General features: G+C 49.3%; 1 protein-coding gene across 4 annotated transcripts in view; it reads left to right on the top strand.

The window, feature by feature from the left end:
* Nucleotides 1–5,841: 5,841 nt before the first annotated feature.
* Nucleotides 5,842–21,391, top strand: part of MLPH (melanophilin) — a 41,173-nt gene continuing 25,623 nt past the window's right edge. For 2 of the 4 annotated variants that reach the window (XM_061188858.1, XM_061188886.1), the window contains exons 1-2: nt 5,843–6,110; nt 12,431–12,564. In XM_061188858.1, the coding sequence (XP_061044841.1) occupies nt 12,455–12,564 (110 nt within the window). In that variant the 5' untranslated portion in view covers nt 5,843–6,110; nt 12,431–12,454. Of the gene's footprint in view, nt 6,111–12,430; nt 12,565–21,391 lie in introns of all 4 variants that reach the window. The other 2 variants (XM_061188865.1, XM_061188877.1) reach the window with 2 other exon arrangements.

The following is a 21,391-nucleotide window of genomic DNA, read 5'->3' on the forward strand; positions in this document are numbered from 1 at the left end:
CTTCAGTATGAACCATTTCTGCTCAATTCCTGAACCCTTCATAGTGAAAGCTCCTAATTAAGCTACTTTAGGGAAAGACAAGTGCTCATTGGCTCATGTCTCACATCATCTGAAGCTTCCAAAACCCTGAAAGCCTGAGTGGTCTGATGGCTTTAGAGTCAAGGGCTTCATTCTTCAAATTTTTCCCTCTTCTTGGCTGGCCTCTCTGCCTAATTAGGGCTCCTTCTAAGCACTCATCAAAATCTAATTCCTCATGTGTTCAGATGGGGGGAAAGCAACTTGCCAAAATGAGTTTGCAAACCCTACATTTCTGATCTACTGAACATGGGATAGAAACAGGCAAATGAATTCTGTTCAGCTTTGAGTAGAAGGGGACTGTTTCTTGCCCTCTGACACATCCTTCCTGGGGAGAAAAAGCAAGGATGAGCTCAGACCAACCCAAGATAGGGGAAGAGGCTGAGCTGAGTTGGGGGCTGCTGTCTCAAAACACAGTAAGGGCTGATGAAGGGTGAGAGGAAGAGGGGAACGATGGCCCCAGAAGAAAGCAGGCCTCCCTCTCCCAACCCTGCATCCCACCTTTCCACCAGCCCTCTTCTCAACCGACACTTCTCCCTGGAAGGTGCCCTGAGCTTAGTTCACCTGGGTGGTGGGAACAGAGCTCTGTTTGGAAGATGCCCATCAGTCAAAGTTAAAATCAAGGCCATCATCAAAATACTTAACTATGATTACTGAACAATACTTATTCAACAAGTAGTCATCAGAGACCAACCATGGGCCAAGTATGGCAGCAGGGACGTCAAAGTGAACACACCAGTCCTGGGGCTCCCGGACCTTAGAGCAGGGGAGCAAAGACGTTACCAGAGCACCTCACACACGTGGTGGGTAAACCATGAGAATGGTTGTGTAAGAACGTGACGGGAATAACGGGGAGTCTGATAGTGGGGAGGGCTGGACAGGCAGGAAATGCTTTTCTGAGGGGAGGACAGTTGAGCTGACACCCGAGAGGAGTAGGACTTGCGCAAGTGAGTGGGGCAGGGACATCATTCTGAAAAGGGCTGGAGCTTGGAAAGGAGAGGGAAGGCAGGCGGAGGTTGGGAGACGAGCAGACAGGCGCTTTCCTGGGCGTGGTTCTGACCCCCGAACCCCCCCCCACCCCCGAGACACACAGCTCAGGGGTCACTGTGTGTGCTCCACTGCAGTCACGGGGCCCTGTGCGCTGAAGAGCGGGCAGGCAGCAGGGTCAGGTGACACCTCCTCAAAGGCCCTAGGATTCCCCGCCCAGGAGAACAACCACAAAGCCAGGAGAACACTTGCCAAAATGGGATTTTTCTCAGTTTTTCAGATTTATAAAAGAAAGAAAATCATTCAGTATTTGATGTAAATGCATTTTCTTTTTTTTTTAATGTTTACTGGAGTCTAGTTGATGTACAATGTTGTGTTAGTTTCAGGCGTACAGCAAAGTGAATCAGTTCTACACATACATATATCCACTCTTTTTTAGATTCTTTTCCCATATAGGTCATTACAGAGTATTGACTAGAGTTCCCTGTGCTATGCGGTAGGTCCTTATTAGTTATCTATTTCATATATCGTCATGTGTATATGTCAATCCCAATCTCCCAATTTATCCCTCCCCAACCCCTCTTTCCCCCCTGCTAACCATAAGTTTGTTTTCTACATCTGTGACTCCATTTCTGTTTTGTAAATAAGTTCATTTGTACCATTTAAATGTGTTTTCTTGTAAAATATAGTTTACTGAACATGGCTGGGATCGGGGGTCTTACTTTACGTGTGTTCAACTTCCTGGGCGTTCACCTCAAAAATCCAGACGCCCTCGTTAGCCCAATGCAAACCAGCCCAGAGGATTTAGACAGGGGAGAAGGCAGGAGGGATTTAACTGCTGCCTGCCGGTGAGCTCTATCAAGGACCCAAGAGGGGCGGTGGATATGGGACCGCAGGCCTTTCAGCACTAATCCGCGGGGGAAGCTGGCACTTCCAGACACTGCAGGATGCTCCCTGGTGGGCCAAGGGCCTCCTCCCCCTTGGGGTCTCCTCTCTACCAGCAGAGATGAGGGCAGTCCCAGCCCAGCCCTCAACAGGACTTGCCTGTCCAGCTATCCCTGAAGATGCGGGACTTCCAAACAGTGAAATTAAAGGGCGCTCCCCTGAGGCCCATCTTCCATGGTGAGCTTCCTGATGGCATGGCCGAGACAGCCATCCTGCCTTCCTTGCTGTGTCCACCCCTAAATCTCAGAGAAGGCAGGGTCTCCTGACAGCCACTTTGAAGACAAGGAAGTGGGGAGGGGCCCTCTACTGCCCTCTGGTGTCCACCCACCAAGCCGACTTCTTGAGGGTCCGTGATGGCTTCTGGAGAGGCTTGCTGCTGGAGAGGTGAGCCATCTCTAACTCACTGTGTGGCCTTGGGTGTATGCCACCCCCTCTCTAAGCATCAGTTTTCTCATCTGTAAGAGACAGGATTGGACCACACAGTCTTAAAAAAGAAAGCCAGCCTGAAGCAAGTGAACGAGGAAGGGCAGATACAGGGGCAGGGGCAAAAAAGGGAGCCAGAGGGTAGCACCAAGGGGCACACTGGGAGCCCTGAGAAGCTAGGAAGGGGCCAGGGCTCCAAAGGTAAGGCCCAGGCAAGCCAAGAATACCAGAAGGAGGAGAAACAACCGAGCCCAAGATCCTGGCCAGCAGCCACCAAGCCCCACTGTTTACCTTTCCCCTCCTCTGTTCTCTGTCCCCTCCCTTCTCCCCGTAAATAGCTAAATTAAGAAATCAAGATATTCTGAACTGGATCCTTCACAATAAAGGATAATTATTGAGACAACTGGCAAAACTGGAAAGGGTTCTCATGATTATACATAACAGCGTATCATTTACCGATTTTGATGGTTGGATTGAAGTTTTGTAGAAGTTTGTCCTTGTTTGTAAAATACATACTAAAACATCACGTCAGCAACTTACAAATTGGAAGGAGGACTTCTTTGTATCATACTTCCAAATTTATGTCATTTTTGAGATTGTTTCAATAAACTTTTTCAATTCTAGAATTTTCTCTTAAAAATTGCATACATCCTTTGACTTGGCAATTCAATGTTAGGATTTTATTGTATAGATATATTTGTATTCGCATGTATGCACAATGATACATATGTAGGTACAATTACATTCATGTACCATCATAAATATGTATATGCCAGTGATATTACACATTATACGCAAGATGTTTATGGCAGAAATATTTTTAAATAGCAAAAGATCCGAAGTTAACTATCCATCAATAGGAGAGCAGTAAAATAAGGATGGTAAACTCATGCAGTGGCTACTCTGCAACCATTAAAAAGAATGAACCAGGTCTATACTAACAGGGGTTAATATCTACCTAGCACTCACCTCATGGCAGGTCTCATCCGAGTGCTTTGTGTATACTGATTCAGAACGACCCTACTGTGTAGATCCTGTTGCTATCCCCACCGTGTAGAAGAGAGAATTGAGCCTGGGGGAGGTTAAGTAACAGCCCAATGAGGATGCGCTCAGCTGGGGTCCAACTCCTGCAGCTGGTTCCAGAGTCCACATGCTTAACCACACACAATAATTCGGGCAGAATACACAAGGCACCACTGCTAATGATGGTTTTTGGGAAATGGGCTTGGGTGAAGGAATAAGATGGAGTTTGACTTTTCATTTCATACTGTTCATATTCTTTACCATATATCTTAATCACACATCACCATGTATCAGTTTTACACATTACTTAAATCCCACTAATTTAAATAAATAAGCATGAAAGTATAAAAAACATTTAAAAACTATGGACAAGAGTATGGAAGTTACTCTAAAAAGTAAAAATAGAGTTACCAGATGATCCAGCAATCCCACTCCTGGGCATATATCCAAAAAAGATGAAAACTCTCATTTGAAAAGATATATGCACCCCAATGTTCATGGCAGCACTATTTACAATAGCCAAGAAGACATGGAAGCAACCTAAACGTCCACTGACAGAAGATGTGGTACATATATACAATGGAATACTTCTCAGCCATAAAAAAGAATGAAACAGTGCCATTTGCAGCAACATAGATGGACCTAGAAATTATCATACTAAGCGAAGTCAGTCAGACAAAGACAAATATCACATGATATCACTTATATGTGGGATCTAAAAAATAGTACAAATGAACTTATTTACAAAACAAAAATAGACTCACAGACTTAGAAAACAAACTATGGTTACCAAAGGGGAAAGGGGGGGGATAAATTAGGACTTTGGGATTAACAGATACACACTACTATATATAAAATAGATAAACAACAAGGACTTACTGTATAGCACAGGGAACTATATTCAATATCTTGTAATAATCCATAATGGAAAAGAATATGTATATATATGTACATATATGCATATATGCATATGCATACCTGAATCACTTTGCTGTACACCTGAAACTAACACAACATTGTAAATCAACTATACTTCAATTTTTTTTAAAAATGAAAGGTAAAATACTTATTTTTAAAAAAACGGTCCTGATACCGACTTTTAAGGGATCTGTTAATTTTATAGGCAACAGTAAAGTATATGGTAAGGAAATGAAAAACATAAGAAACGGCTCACAGGGTTTCTGGAAACTCTGGGTTAAGTGTAAGTGTCACCTTACTTCCCGGGTTCGCACACACAGTTGATGGTGCTTGGCCAGAGCGCCTATGTAGCCCAGAGGACAGAAATACCCACATGCACTTACAGCGCTTCCGCGGGCACAGCAGACAACCAGAGCTCTAACCCGAGCAGAATTGTGTGGCTTCTGAAAGTGCCTTATAAATTATCCAAAGTGACATCACAATGATCCTATAAGGTTTAGTTTCCTCCTCTGTAAAACGGAGATATCAGTATTTGTTCACCTAACAGCACTGATCATTTAGGTATTTATTTATATTCCTATCCCCATTTCGCAGATATGGAAAGTTTCGAAAGTAGTTCCTGGGGGAAAGAATGTAGTTTTGTTTGACCTTTTTTTATCAATAGTAAGTGAGAGGGAGGAGGCGGGAGTGCTTTGATGCGCCCAACTCCAGAAAGGAAAGGGAAGATGGTGACGCCGTTTAATGTCCCGGGGGTTTGGGAAGGACAAGCAGGCACGGCACGGTGGCTGGAGCTGGTGGCGGTGCTTCGCACGCTCCGGGTTTGAGGCGCCCCTGAGCGCGAGTCCGGGCGCGGAAAGTGAGACGACGGCGCGGGAGCTCGGAGGGCGTTACGCAGGGCAACCTCGCACGCGCACCCGCCCCGTCTGTGCGCGGATGCTGACCCCGCCGCCAGCCGCGGCTGTGACTTGCGGGACTTTCTTTGGCGCGCAAGGTGTCGGTGCCCTCCCCGTGGCGGGGCTACTGGCGTTTGAACTTCCGGATCCAGCCGTGTCCAGGCAGGAGGGAAAACGTGGAGGGGCGCGCGTCTGCCTCAGGAAACACTGGGTCCAGAGTCCCACTTACCAGTAAGGCGTTCCCACGAGTTAGTCTGTGGCTTTGGGGAAGTCTCTTTCCTGGGCCTCAATTTCCCCATCTGTAAAACCGGAGTAAATCGCGCAGAGTTGGGATGGGAATTAAACGAGGTACCGCGCGCCCCGAGGGCGAGAAAGGCCAGCGGCTCCCTTCGCGCCGAGGGCAGGACGGCGGCGGCCGCATCACCGCGCAGTCTCCCGACTCTCCAGGTGTGGGCTCAGCCCTTCCCTCCCCGCCGCCCTCCCCTCCCCGCCTTCCTCCCCGCAGTAGGCTGGGGGCGAGGAGCGATGGGCTCTGCCCGGCACTGGCGCCTCCCGCGCGGGCGCCCCGGGTGTCCGCCCCGCGCTCCGCCGGCACCCCCAGGTGCCCGGCGCTCCCGGAGCTGGGCGGGGCGGGGCGCGGCGCGGTCCTCGTGACCCGGCGGACGCCTCCGGGACCTCGCCCCTCCCTCCGCTGCGCGCCCTGCGCCCTGCCTGGCCCGTATCTGCCCTCCTGGCCTCAAGGCACCGCGACCCGACGCCCGGCCCGTCGCCTTGCTCTCCCTAGCAGGACCGCAGAGGGCAACCCCGGGGTCCGGGCCAGGCCGACACGCCCCCGGAAAGGAGTCGGTGAGTTCGGGGAGAAGGGGGAACGGCGGGGTCCGGGGGCGCCCCGGATATCCCGGAGGCCCCAGGTTCAGGGCGGGTCCGCGGGGCTGGATGCAGCCCCGCCGGTGTGAAAACGCCCCCAGCGGCCCCCAGGCCTCGCGGTCCCGGCTGATGAGGAGGACGCGTCCAACCCACCGAACCCCAAACCCAGGCTTCACCCAGATAGCTTGGTCAGACTGGTCTGGATCCTCAGGGAGCAAAAAAGTCCTGTTGCGGATCTACATGCAGACGGGGCTGAGGCTCGGAGGAGACTGCCGGCCTCGGAGGAGACTCACTCCGGCTGGTCGCCCAGGGGCCTGAGGCTGTTTGGGGAGAGACCCCTCCTGCCCGGAGAGAGAGAGCCCGGGTGGTGTCGTTGCATGGGAGGAGGCGTCCTGGACTTTGGGGCCTCTGAAAGCCCCAGTTTTATTGGAATTATATTTTGTTTGCCGGCACGCCCCTCGACGGCCCACCACCTTGTTATCGGGGTGGGGGAAGGGTCTGTACGCGAAGAGGGTCACACAGTGGGCACTGGCCCCAGGTCCCTGCCTGAGCCAGACCTCTTTACAAATCCCCTGCAGTTTCCCAGGCTGTGTCCTACTCACCTTAACCAAATGTTGAAAACCCCATTTCATTTTCAATTGGGTTGGGGTCTTTGCATTTTTATGTTTGTTTTTTAAAATTTTAGTTACACATTTCTTTCTGAGAGGTTGGAATGATAAAGGGGGGAGGTGAGGCCCCCACTAGCCCACCAGGTGCAAAGGTGACCCTGCGCTTGGCCATGAAGCCGCAAGGAGAAGGCCAGGGCTTGCAGACCATGGCAGCGGAGCAGTGACATTGGCACCTGGGTTCAGCCCGTTCACCTCTGTCCTCCGACGTCCAGCCCTCCACTGGATTGTCAGCCACTCCGCTGACCTCAGTAAGACACAGCTGTCTTGGGCAAGAGCCCCATGCCTGAATCCCCAGGGCCTCATGCCTTAGATCCAAGCACCAATCATAGGCCCCTGTGCTCCACCACATCCAAAATCTGGGTGCAGTGGTAGGTGCCCCGCAGGATTCGCTGAAGACAATTCCAGGCACATAGACTAGCAGTCAGTGGGTCTTATTGATTAAGGCATTAGTGACTGAAAAATTAAAGCCAGCTGAGTGGAAGGCTTGGGGGTGGTGAAGAGGATCCAGAGCCCTGTAGGCTACACAGAAGGGAGACCTTCGTGCCCTCGGATGACACTGTGGTGATTTCTCATGGCTGCCCCCAGTTCATGCCATTGGGTCAGCCTTCTAGGGCTGTCTCGTCCTTTTCAGAGGCAATCTCTGGAGGAAGAGCCCACTCCCCTCTACGTGCCTTGTCACCTCTCCCTTTAATCCTGACATCCTGGCATCACCCAGGGCTGGAGAGAGACATAGAGGTCATGGTACAGATGGAAAAACTGAGATCCAGAGAGGAAGGGGACTTGTCCCAAGTCGCAGGGCTGGTTGGTGCCTGAACTGGGATTGGAACCCAGCTCCTGAAGCTCAGCCGCAACCTCGTCCCTCAGCATCACCTTGGGACCCGTCCTTGCTGTGGAGACTAGAGCTGAGGCTTTAGCTGCAAGTGCAGAGCTACGTCCGTGCGTAAACAAGGTTTCCAGCAGCTTCCCAGGGAGCTGGGAGAACGGAGAGAACGGGCAGGCGGGAGGCAAGCTGCAGGGCCGTTGCTGCTGGAGTGATTTCAGAGCACCTGCAGGGGGTGGGGGGAAGGTGCTCATTTTGCAGCTGACGAGGGTTGGGGGTTTGGTTGCTGCCAATGGGCAGCAGGCCCTGCCTGCAGAAGCGACCACACAGGCCAGCTTTGGGAAGCAGCCGCGAAGGGTTAACACAGAGGCGCCACAGCTGGCACCTGGGCCTTCCCTCGGGAATGTGCCCGCATCTTTATCAGCAAGAGTTGCCCACCTGATTCTGAGTCAGAGAGCATTCCTGCCGTTGTTTGTTGGGCACGGAGGAGGAGCTTGGACTTGTTGCAGAGTTTACCTGCTCAGGCGTTGGCGACTACTCCTAATTGCCATCGCTCCCAGGCTCGGGGGGCCGCCAGCCCAGGTTTTGTGTAGGAGGGATCCCCGCCCAGATCTCCCTTTAATGTGGCCAAAATATGAACTCGAATCTTTAACAGGTAAAGATGACCCACCATTGAAATGCGATGGTCTGGGTTCAGGATATCCACTTGGTAAAACCTGTTCTGTCTCTTTCCAACTCATGAACCTCCGTGTCACGCTCTCTTTTCTCCGTTATAGCGTTTAAGCGTTGGGGGAGGGCTAACAGTCTCAAAGATTAAAAATGTGGTTAAATCTGTGGACCAGGCGCAAATTGAAAGTGTTTTGTTCAGGAAGCTCATGACTAGGCGTTATCTACACCCAAGTGGAACCAGGAGCAGGCAGAGCCTGGTGGGGTCTGCCCTCCCCAGCACGCACGCCCTGGGAGGTTCCCCCAGGCTAGGGCAGGTCAGAGCCCGGCACCCTCCGTGGGTCCAACATGTCCTCTGCTGCCACGTTCCCCCTTGACTGTTACAGTAGGAGGGATACCGTGTGGAGATCAGGGTCTTGGTGAGCAAGCAAAGTGGGGAGTGAGGAGAGAGATGATTGTGGCTGAAAGACTGTCCCCTCCATGAATCCACGTGGATCCCTCAGCATGGCCGTACCTGGCAGAGGGGCTGCCCTTCCACCATACCCCAAGTTCCCCCATCAGCCTGACGCAAGCCAGAAGGGGTGCTAGCATCACACGCCTCGATTGCCAGTGACTTTTGGTTTATGCATTTTGAATACTGAAATCAAACATATTCTCCATTTGACTTCAGATTATTTTCTGAAGATAGTTTTTTAAAAGCTTTAAACCATCACCCCACCACCCATCATCACCACCACCACCACCACCACCAACGAAAAAAATAAATTAATAAAAATAATAAAAAGCTGGAACTTCCCTGGCAGTCCAGTGGTTAAGACTTCACCTTCCAATGCAGGGGGTGCAGGTTCAATCCCTGATTGGGGAGCTAAGATCCCACATGCCTTGGGGCCAAAAAAACAAAACATAAAACAGAAGCAATGTTGTAACAAATTCAATAAGGACTTTAAAAATGGTCCACATCAAAAAATCTTTAAATAAATAAATAGCTTTAAGCTTCTGCACATCGTTAATTCACTACATGGGAAGATTTGGTCACAGTAGATAAAGACCCATGTCGTGGACCACCCGTGTCGTGGACCCATGTCGGGAGCCAGGCTCCTGACCCCTGGCTGTCCTGAGCACATGGTTCCCTCGGAAACATCGCGTCCCTACTGCATGGCACAGCATCCTACACATGGGATGTGTCTGAAATTTGGAATCACTCTCCCTCCCCTCCTCTCCCTGCACCTCCTGCTCACCCAGAAGTTGGGCCAGAGCTAAAAATAGGCACCACATATACCATGAGAAAACCATAATTCAAAAAGTCATGGACCACAGTGTTCACTGCAGCGCTATTTACAATAGCCAGGACACGGACGCAACCTAAGTGTCCATCGACAGATGAATGAATAAAGAAGATGTGGCACATATGTACAATGGAATGTTACTCAGCCATAAAAAGAAACGAAACTGAGTTATTTGTAGTGAGGTGGATGAACCTAGAGACTGTCATATAGAGTGAAATAAGTCAGAAAGAGAAAAACAAATACCGTATGCTAACACATATATATGGAATCTAAAAAAAAAAAGAAAGGGTTCTGAAGAATCTAGGGGCAGGACAGGAATAAAGATGCAGACGTAGAGAATGGACTTGAGGACATGGCGAGGGGGAAGGGTAAGCTGGGACGAAGTGAGAGAGTGGCATGGGCATATATACACTACCAAATGTAAAATAGATAGCTAGTGGGAAGCAGCCGCATAGCACAGGGAGATCAGCTCAGTGCTTTGTGACCACCTAGAGGGGTGGGATAAGGAGGGTGGGAGGGAGACGCAAGAGGGAGGAGATATGGGGATATATGTATACATATAGCTGATTCACTTTGTTATACAGCAGAAACTAACACACCATTGTAAAGCAATTATACTCCAATAGAGATGTTAAATAAATTAATTAATTAATTAATTAAATAAAAATAGGCACCAGAGTAAAAATTTTCAGATAATGTCTAATCCATGAAGAACCAACAGTCTGCTCTTGGTTTAGCTATGTGGGATGCTTGTTTTTCAAAGTCTGTATTGCATCATCCCTGGCTTCATTAAACAGAGCATCATGAACACATATCACTTTCCTCAACAACTCAGGGTCGTCCCTGGAACCTCCGAAATGGCGCTAAGCCATGGTGCCATGGTCCCCTTGAAGCGTGGGAGGCTGTCTGCTTCCCTCTGCATGCTGGTCTCCCCTGTTCATATCTCAGTAGGTTGCTGCCCGGCATCACTCCAGGCAGCAGGCAGCCAGGCTGGGCCTCTTCCCCACCCCAGCCCTGGCAGGCACCCCCCTCGCCAGAGGTGCCCGGACCCTCCCTGGTCCAGTGCGTGCCTGTTCCCAGGCCTCGATGGCCTTTGCTATATGAGCTGGGAAACCAAGTACCATCCTTATTAGAAAGACGCATCAAACAAAAGAAACAGGCTTGAGAGGGGGCTGGGGTGGGGGGGATCCTGTGGGTGCGAAGCCTCCAGGTGGCAGTTCTGACTCCTAGTGACCATCCATCCCTTATCGGTCATGCTCTAAGACGGTTAAGCTTGCGTGACAAGAAAGATATACTCGTTTCCTTTTGTTCTGCTTTTCTCCCTCACACCTCACAATTTTAGTTTCTTGAAATAAGGCCTGGAATTGTGACTTTTCCTTGAGGAGAGGAGAGAGAATGCTAACTACTCAGCTGATGGTCACGGCTTTCATCTGCTCTGGAAAGAGAATTTCAGTGAATGGGCTTCTTATGATAGAATTTTTTTCAACAATGGTGAAAAACAAAAATGAGTAAACCCCAGTCATCCATCAAATGACTTTTTGTTCCAGTTTTTTTAAAAACAGAAACTGTGTGCTCTAGAGGAGCATCAGGAATCAGTCTTGGTTTAATGTTTTCGTGTCCAAAATCTAAAGTCGACTGTAATGAAAATAGTTTGAATGATTCTGGCACATCAGGGCATCCTCTTAATGCATCGTTCACAGTCAGCACGGTGCTTGAGGATGGAAGTACTGAGGGGTCAGTGCAAAAAATTTAAGAAATTATTTGTCACCGATTTTAAGGCACAAGCCAGGAAGCAGTTTAGTTGACAGCCATGGGATCTCTGTGGACATTTCCATTTTAGCTGGTATCAAATGTTGCTCAGAAAATGTCACTTTTCATAATTAACCTCTTGTACAGCAAAGCAGTTTTCTAACACAGAGCAAGTTGTGTTCACATTTCTGCAGAGAGTACTTTCGGCTGGTCAGCACTGGTGAAAGGGAGATGTTCCCCAGAATTCAGAAGCAAAATTGGGTCCTTCGATGGGTGTTAAGGTTTCCCAGTGAGAGCAGACAGATTGGATCCCTTCTCTGATGTTCCTAAAAAGCAGATTTCGGTCTTCAGTGAAGACTCGCTGAAGCCACACAGAGGTTCTTGAACTCTCGATTGCCCACAGGGAACCTGTCACCCAAACAGAATCTTCCCCCAGAGCAGAGCTGGACTGGGTGTAGTGGCCGCAGTCTCTGGCCAAGGGGCCCCTGTATGGCCTGACGAAGACCAGAGAGGTGGGAGCACAGAAAAGCACCCCCATGTGCCAGGGAGAAGTCGCTGTCATCGCGATATGTGATGTCACCAGCTGTTAGGAGGTGTGAAGAAATACTCAAGGGACAGGCGTGATGGGGGAGGGAGAGACAGGTGGAGGTGTCATCAGGAGATCTTGCTAGGATGCAGATTCTGAGTCGGGAGGGCTGGGGCAGGGCCTGGGAGTCTGCGTGTCTCACGGGCTCTGGGAGATGCTGCTGGTCCGCAGAGCACATTGCGTAGGGGGCAAGGTGGTAAAGCTCTTCTTCTCTTGGTTTTTGACATTTGGATTCTCCTTCCTTTGTCCTCTTGGCATTGATTGGGGTCTTCCATGTCCTCGAAAAGGGCATAACGTCATCTGAAGTCTGACTCCTGGGGTATGGGGATTGTACACATGGGTTCATTTATTTCGACTGCACACATTTCCAGACACCCGTTTGCCTGTTTTCTAAAACCATCTAACCCAGGTTCCAGCTGCTGGGAAATCAGTCAGCACTTTCTGTGTTGCCTCTTCTTTGTGAATTGGCCGGCATCTGCACGTGGGCTTCCTGGGCTGAACACTGTGGTCCTGTGTTATTCCAGGTGTGACCCTGACGAGAAGCAGAGATGGGGAAAAAACTGGATCTTTCCACGCTCACGGATGAAGAGGCCAAGCACGTCTGGGAAGTGGTTCAACGGGACTTTGACCTTCGAAGGAAAGAAGAGGAGAGACTAGAGTGAGTGTGTATGGCTGGGCCCCTGCAGCGCAGCCCTGGCGGCCTCCGGAGGGGCTGTCACTTTGCGGCCCTCTGAGTGGCCAGACAGCAGGAGCTCGGGTACAGGACACTGGCTGGAAGCCGGGCACTGGGAAACATTCTGCTTTCTGGCCTTAAGAAACTTTAATTAAGTTTCTTCCTAATTAAAATAAGGAGATCTGACTTTCCTCCTGAGAGTCAGATATTCCCTGAATAGTTTTATTTCAACTTGATCCAACCCCAGGGTGACATTCTGTCCTAAGTGGGGTGATGCTTAGGGCACGGCATTGCACAAATAAAAGAGCTAAAGGTGATGAATAGGGAAAGTCTTGATGCTGGCCTGAAACACCCAGAAGCTGGGAGCAAGGGCATTTAGGACAAAGGCTGACTTCTGCCTCTTTCCAGCAGTGTTGGGGGCATCTCATCCTCAGCATGGAGGCCCCAGCGCCATTTTGCATGTCTGTCCCTGTGGACTGAGCTAAAACCCACCCGGCGTTGCTTACTCCCCCTCTGCCTTTGCATATTCCTCCACCAGACCTCCAAGGCTTAGCTGTCCCCTGGGCTCCCTGTTGTCTTGGTGACTTTTGTGGGTTGGTAGGCCTATTGCGAAGGAGACATTGTATAAAGACTCAAGGGGGGGGAGGTAGCCAAGGAAATGCCTGCAAGTCTCCTGGTGGTGGAGCACTGAGAGGAGGTCAGAGCCGTGATGGGAAGCAGGCCATCAGGGGGCTGAGGACCCGGGCAGGACTTGGGCCTTTCCCCGCGTGGCTGCAGGCCTTCGGGCAGGGGAGTAACAAGACCCAGCTTCCGCTCTGCAGGCGGTGGGCTACGGAGAAGCGGTCAGATGAGCTTTGAAGGGGGCACCTGCACGTTTGCCCACGGGTTGGATGTGGGGTGTGGAGTATGGGAGGCGTCAAGGTCAGGGTCACTCCAGAGCCATGGCCTGAGTAACTGGGGCATGGAGGTGTCGTCACCTCACCTGGGGAAGGCGAGGGTGGAGCAGGTGTGGAGGAGACCAGGACACGGGTCAGACCTGTTGACACTGGGTTGCCTGTTAGACACGAAGTGGACAGGGAAGCCCCCCACACCCGGGGCTGAAACCCAGCAGAGACAGGACTGAGGGCGCATCCGCCTACAGGTGTTGTGGCTGCTATAGTCACTCCAGACTTAGTGGCTTAAAGCACGCAAATCCCTCGTGACTCTGGAGTCCAGAAGTCGAGGTATAGGTGCGGCTGCCTGCCTTCTGGAGGTTCCCTTGCCTCTTCCAGTGTCTCGAGGCACCCACGCTCCTTGGCTCCTGCCCCTCCTGCCTCTTCGAGGCCGTCAGCCTGATGTCTTCCAGTCTCTGTCTTTCTGACCTCTGCTTCTGTCTTCACATCTCTCTGACTCTCCTGCCCTCCTTCTTTGCTTAGAAGGATCTGGCGATCATGCTGGGCCCACTCAGCTAATCCCATCACCGTCTCACAGCCCTTAACTTAATCACACCTGCAGAGTCCCTCTTGCCCTGTAAGGTGACACAGTCCCAGGTTCTAAGAACCAGGACACATATAACGTTTTTGGGGTAGAGGGATCATTACTTAGCTGCCCCAGTATTTAAAGCCATGGGCCTGGAGGAGACCACCCTGGAGGGGGGACACAGAGAGAAGGATGGACCCCGGCGGAGATAGAAGGCGCAGCGGTGGGAACCTCTGGGTCCCGACACAGAGCAGAGCCACACAGACCGACAAACTGTTACGTGAAGCAAGTTCAGTGGAGCCCAGCGCCTCTCTCGATGGCGGGGAGGCGTCTGGATCAGCGCCGCGAGGCTTCCTGCTGCCTCTCTGTGGAGCCCTCCACCCTCCGCTCTGCCGTGGGCTGCAGGTCCCCCCACCCCGGGTTTTCATTATGAAGGCGCTTTCTCCCCACTGGTGTCTAGGGCCCTGACTCAGCCCCCCGCGACCCCAGAACTGGGGCCCAGAGCTGACCTTGGCCAGCGTCCACGTGCCGATCGGGCCCGCCCTGCCCCTCGTCCCCTCCCTCTGCTTCAGCCGTGGCCTGGAGGCTGCACCCGGGGCCCAGGGCCACACGTTCTCAGCGACAGAGCCCGCCTGGCCTTTGCTCTGGGGATCACAGCCTCTCCAGGCAGCCCAGCTGTTGTCACTTTTATTTTTTTATTTTTTTTTATTTTTATTTTTTATTGAAGTATAGTTGATGTACTTTTATTTTCAATGACAGCTTAGACCCTCCCATTCTATACGTATATAGAATCGCAGATCAATCAGAGCGGAGGGGAACCCAGCCCTCCAGGGAGACCCTTGAGTGGCTCAGCCCCTCCCTCCGTCCAGGCAGAGCCCAGGTGGTTTTGCAGAAATTCCCATCTTTCTTGTCTACGGGGGAAGCCCTCCTGACACCCTTCCTCTTTATTTTCCATGTTCCTCTGGGCATTTCACACTGTAAAAGGGAGACACGCCCAGGTGAGCTCCAATTACTGCTGGGAAAGGAAGTCTCCTAGGGATCCGGGGTGTGTTGCCTCCACTTCTGGGGGGCCCACGGGTCAGGTCAGGTCCCCGGCCAGTCGGTTATGGTCAGGGTCGTGTCCTTGTTTGGAAGTGCCTGAGGGCTTCTGCGCACGCGGCCTTCAGATCGGCCGCTCTGCTGTGTCTTCTTGGCCGTCCGTGTACGATTAGATGGTGAGCTTATTAAATACAATAGCGCAGGACGTGGTCCCTGGAAATGCTCTAGCACGGAGAGGTGGTGGTTCAGAGAATCCACATCAGAGTCAAGGCAAGGATGCTGGAGCCCCAGTCGCCTTCCCGTGATTGGTGCTTCGTGTGCGGACACAGGCCCCTGGTGACACACTGGGGAAGAGTCGTGTAAACAGCGGGGGCTTAGTGAAGGGTATTTTGTGGGGTTTATTTTGTGATGTTTTTCTGTCTTGCTCACTGTGGTATTGGTTAACTGTGCAACGAGAGGTGAAGCCGCCTCTGCCTGTGACAAGCCTTATCCCCAGGGTCCCCGTGACCCCTGGGAGCAGGGCCCAGGCGTGCGGTTCTGAGGCCAGGACACGCGGGGTGTGGATTCAAGTTCTGCTCGGGCGGGTGCGGAGACTTAGGAAGGGCGTGGCGGAAACAAGCTCCGAATAAAGACATTTGGGTTCTGGACACTGAGATTGGTTCTGCAGAGCAAGTTGGCTAAAATACCAGGAGTCTAGAATGAAACTGAAGACAGTTCAAAAATAATAACCCTCCTTCTTCCCAATCTCCTCTCAGTGTTAATCTGTGCATTTCACCAGTTTCAACATTAATCGTCCATTTCCTGCAACCATAATATCCCATTCTCTGTCACACGTCTGGGTTTCTCCATGATTCCTTGGGGTCCTCATATTTTCTCCCAGTTCCTGATTCTCTAATCTATGAATCAACAATGGGCTGAATGGAGAAACTGGCCCTCAGGTGACAACTAAGTGGGTGACCTTAACAAACTGAGCTGCTCAGGGGTTGTTCAGATGAGTTTTTTTATTTTTTATTGAGATATAATTGATTTACAAGGTTGTGTTAGTTTCAGATGTATAGCAATCAGATGAGTTTTTGATGTCTTTGACACACTCTGAAAGATGCCAAATGGATGGCCCAGCTCAAAACACCTACCGAGGTCGTTGACAGAACAAAGTTACTAGGGGGGAAACCATGAAACCAAGAAACAAGCACATGCATTACTTGGAAAGAACTTTCCTGTCCTGAATACACGTCAAGTGGACATAGTGTGTGGGCTCAAGGTCAATTCACCAGCAGCACATTTACCGGAGAGGCGATTTGCTAAACAGCCAATTCACCAAATATACCAATTAGGAAACAATCAAACAAAAAAAGGAATACGTTTCCTTTAGTGTTTACAAAGTTAACAGAAATGTATGTTTGATGGATTGCTGCTCAGTTTTTCTCCCCATGTGGGAGCATCACCCTGTAAAGGATGCTGGGATGGGGCCTGGGTGAGGGCTCCGGCACCTTCTCCTGTGGGGTAGGACCAGCACCTCTTTGACTTCTGCTGTCAAAGTGTGTGACCAGTGAGCTGGCCCAGGTCCCCAGCACTAATGCCCGCATGCCCAGTAGACCATCTCCATGACACGAAAGCCTCTGACCCCTCGGCCAGGCCTGACCTCCTGCCCTGTGCAGAGGACTTCTCACAGCCCCATGGGGAAGATGGAGGCCATCCGGTGGTGAAGGGCAAAGGCTGGAGCATCTTGGTGCATCTTCCCCATGAGCCTCCTAACGGGACATTTCAAACAGAACACGCTTGTTCCAGGGACTGGGGCTGTGGGCAGACCGTGGGGACAGCTACCCTCTGAACTGACCAGGAGGATGTCCCTGGGGGTCTAGCTGCTGAGTGGCAGGTGCCTTGTGGAGCTTCCAAACGGCTTTTCTCACAGGCTATTTCGGGAATTCGAGGAGAAGGAAGGGGGAGGCCATCTGGCCTTTAATTTAGCCCCAGGCAGATATAAGTCTCTCCCTGAAGTCGGCATGTGTGACCAGGGACTCGGGAGTGGGGTGTTTACATGGTGTGATGTTATTGCTGGCTTCCCATCAACACAATGCTACACTCTGGAGAATCCAAAACCCAAAGATGCACAAAAATTCTTAGGCAGTTCCTCAAGCCTTCACTCTTCCTCCAGACCCCAGTCACTGTTGCAGTGAGCTCACCCAGTTCCTCACAGAAAGCTCAAGGCTACCAGGTGTAACCTCCCCCCTTCCTCACCTGTGTTCATGCCCACCCTGTGTTCCCTCTCCTGGCCCTTGTGCTCTGGCCCTTTCCTGTCTGCTCCCAGCTCCTGGAGCATGGAGCTGCCTCAGTTACTCCCTCTCTGTCCTCTAGCTCCTACTTGGAATGTCAGTAGGATCAATCGCCATATTGGAACAAAAAAACAAAGGCAAGAACAAACAAACAAAAAAACACAGAAAGCCTTTCCTTTGTCCCTGACACCCTGCTAAACTCTGGCACATCTTGCTCCCTTTATTTGAAAAGAGCCCACACTCAAGGGCTGCACATCCTTACATCTGCCTCATGTTCCACTGGTCTGTTCTGGCAGCTACCCCTTTCACAGATATAGGCAATCAATGAAACAACATGAAGTCCTAAAATGCAACCAAGTATGTATAACAATATCTAGTACAATGGTAACATTTCATATCAGTAAGAAAGGGAAGAATTAGTTAAAGCTAAGTGTTGGAATAGTTGACCATGAGTGCAGGGCTGGGGGAGGGAGTTTGACTTCAGTTAGATTTATAACTGATATATTAAAAATGTAAAATATGAAACTGAAAATTATTGGAAGAGTATATAAGTAAATATGTACATAATCTTGGAGTGGAAAAGCCTACATATGACAACACAGGTAGACCTCACAACACAGAATACTGATAAGTATTGACTAAATATGTACATCTGAATTTAAAAGGAAAATGTTTAATTTTTTAAAAATTAGAAGAAACAGTTTTAACAGAAATGGCAGTGATTCATATCTTTGATCTCTAAAGAGTGTCTTAAAATCAGAAAGATAAAGAAGTTTTCCAAATTAGAAAAACACAAAAATCCCAAAGTTTACATAGGAAAGGGATAAATGAGAATGCATGGGTGACTCATGTTGCTGGGTGAGGACCCAAGTTTACCTAAATAGAACACCCTGTTTTCAAGGGCACAGCCCACAAGTCAAATATTAGGGCTGCGGACCTTCCCCAGAAAGGCAAACAAGTGGTGATGTGGATTTGCAATCTTTGCAAACAGACCTGAATGCCTGAGATGACCCACGAAAGAGCTCCTGGTGTGACACATGGCTTGCAAACCATGACTTGCTTTAAAAATAAATAGTAATAAGGAATTTGAGGTCACCCTTTGTTGGGCCACCTGGCACCACAGACAGGCAACTCCAGGGTTGAAAACACAGGGGCTGAAACAGGAAGTCAGCTGCCAGCGCAGCCTGGAGATTAACTTTGGTCTGAGATCACTTATGAGATAACTGTGAGCCTCCCTCTCAGCAGGCTGTCGTTCACACGTCACCACGTATTTCTTCTTTATCCCTTTTATCATCATTTGCTCATTCTCTTCAGAAGACCTCAAAGAACTTTAGCAAGTGTCTATTTCCCTCATTATAATTCCTGATACTTAACTCATATAATCAGGACCTTAGATCATGTAATTGCTCTTCAGTTCTTATTACATTATGTTTGTCCTCTTTCAGCAATTCTCTCTGACACTTTAGTTTGGTTGATGTACTTTTAATACTTTTGTCTCAATTCTGTGATTCATTGGTCCTTTCATCCTCATTCTTAAGGGTCATACTTGAGATTCGATTTTCAGTCCTCTGGAGCACATCTTCACGTTGTTTTCTCGGGAATGGCATGGCGGGGGTCGGGGGGCGGATTTTATATTTGGGAATCTCTCAGCCTGGAGTGAGATCTCTGCTCACACATTTTCCCCTCAGAATCATGGCAGAATAATGAGCCCCCAGAGATGCCCATCTCCTAATCCCCCGAATCTGTGAGTATACTGGGCTACCTGGCAAAGGGAAATTAAGATTGCAGATGCAATTAAGGGTGCCAATCAGGGCCTCAGCACGGGGAGACAATCCTGGGTAATCCAGGTGGGCCAGTGTGGCCACAAGGGGCCTGATAGATGGAAGGATGCTGATCAGGGCCTGGACACAGGGAGACAGTCCTGGGTTATCCAGGTGGGCCACAAGGGGCCTGACAGATGGAAGGAAGGGGGACACAGGGCAACGTAAGAGTGATTCATGGTGAGAAGGACTCAACCCGCCATTGCTGGCTCTGAGACAGAGGAAGGGGCCTTGAGCCAGTGAATACAGTTGCCCTCTAGAAGCTGGGAAAGCAAGGGCACAGACCTTCCCCCTGAGCTTCCAGGAAGAATCCCAGTCCCACCAACACCTTTATTTTGGGTGCCGTCTAGGACTTCCATAGCTTGAGAGGAGAAGTCAATACCTGGCTTCAAAGCTTCAAAAGTCAGGCTGACTCTCTTGTTAGGGGCTAATGCAGCTGGTGACTTTAAGTTGAAGCCAGGGCTCATTTACCATTTTGAAAACCCCAGGGCCCTGAAGAACTATGCTAAATCTACTCTTCCTGTGCTCTATAAATGGAACAACAAAGCCTGGATGACAGCACATCTGTTTACAATACGGTTTACTGAATATTTTAAGCTCACTGATGAGACCTACTGCTCAGAAAAAGATTCCTTTCAAAATAATACTGCTCATTGACAATGTACCTGGTCACCCAAGAGCTCTGATGGAGATGGACAATGAGATTAATATTGTTTTCATGCCTGCTAAGACACATCCATTCTGCAGCCCATGGATTGAGGAGTAATTTTGACTTTTAAGTCTTATTCTTTAAGAAATGCCTTTCATGAGGCCATAGCTGCCAGAGACAGTGATTCCTCTGATGAATCTGGGAAAAGTAAATTGAAAACATCTTGGAAAGGATTTGTCATTCTAGATGCCATGAAGAACATCCATGATTCATGGGAAGAGGTCCAAGTATCAACATTCCCAGGAGTTTGTAAGAAGTTGATTCCAACTCTCACGGATGACTTTGAGGGGTTCAAGACTCCAGTGGAAGAAGTAACTGCAGATGTGGTGGACACAGTGAGAAAACTAGAATTAGAGGTGGGGCTCCAGATGTGACTGACATGCTGCAATCTCATGATACAACTTGAACAGATGAGGACCTGCTTCTCATGGATGAGCAAAGAAAGTGGTTTCTTGAGATGGATCTACTCCTGGTGAAGATGGTGTGAAGATTGTTGAAATGATAACAAAGGATTTAGAATATTCCATAAACTGAGTTGGTAATTCAGCAACAGGATTTGAGAGAATTGACTCCAATTTTGAAAGAAGTTCTACTATGGGTAAATTGCTATCAAATAGCGTTGCATGCTACAGGGAAATTGTTCATGAAACGAAGAGTCCACGCAGCAGACTTCATTGTTGTCTTATTTTAGGAAATCGCCACAGCCGCCCCAGGCTTCAGCACCCACCACCCTGATCAGTCAGCAGCCACCGACACAGAGGCAAGACCCTCCACCGGCAAAAAGAATATGACTCAGAAGAAGGTTAGCAATTTTTAACAAGAAAATATTTTAATTAAGGTATGTGCATTATTTTCTCAAACATAATGCTATTGCACACCTAATAGACTTCAGTATAGTGTAAACATAACTTTTATTTGCCCTGGGAAACCAAGAAATTCCTGAGACTCCCTTTATTGCAATATTCATTTTGTTGCGGTGGTCTGGAACTGAACCCACAATATCTCCAAGGTGTGCCTTATTACCCGTCAGGTGTTTGCCCTTCTCTGCCTTGGCCATCATCTTCTCTCCGCATTTGTCTCCTTAGCCCTTTTCTTTGCATTCTAGGAGAGTAAATGTGTGGATTCCAAATCAGCAGTTCTCAAACATTTTGGTCTGAGGGACCCTTTTTATTCTTAAGTTACTGAGAACCCCAAGGAGCTTTTGTTTAGCTGGGTTATAGCTGTCAATATTTATCCCATCAAAAATTAAAACTGGGCATTTTAAAAATAGTCATTCATTTATTTAAAACAACAATAAACCCCTTAAAACATAATAAAATTTTTATGAAAAATAACTTTTTTTCCAAAATGAAAACATGAGTGAGGAAAATGGCATTGTTCTGTATTTTTTGAAAATCCCTTTAATATCTGGCATAACCGGAGATAGCTGAATTCTGGTATTTCTTCCGCGTTCAATGTGTTGTAATATGTTGTTTTGTCTGAGGTGTTGGAAGAAAATCTAGCCTCACACAGAT

Source organism: Eubalaena glacialis, chromosome 1 (assembly GCF_028564815.1).
Source record: "Eubalaena glacialis isolate mEubGla1 chromosome 1, mEubGla1.1.hap2.+ XY, whole genome shotgun sequence".
NCBI classification, from domain to species: Eukaryota; Metazoa; Chordata; class Mammalia; order Artiodactyla; family Balaenidae; genus Eubalaena; species Eubalaena glacialis.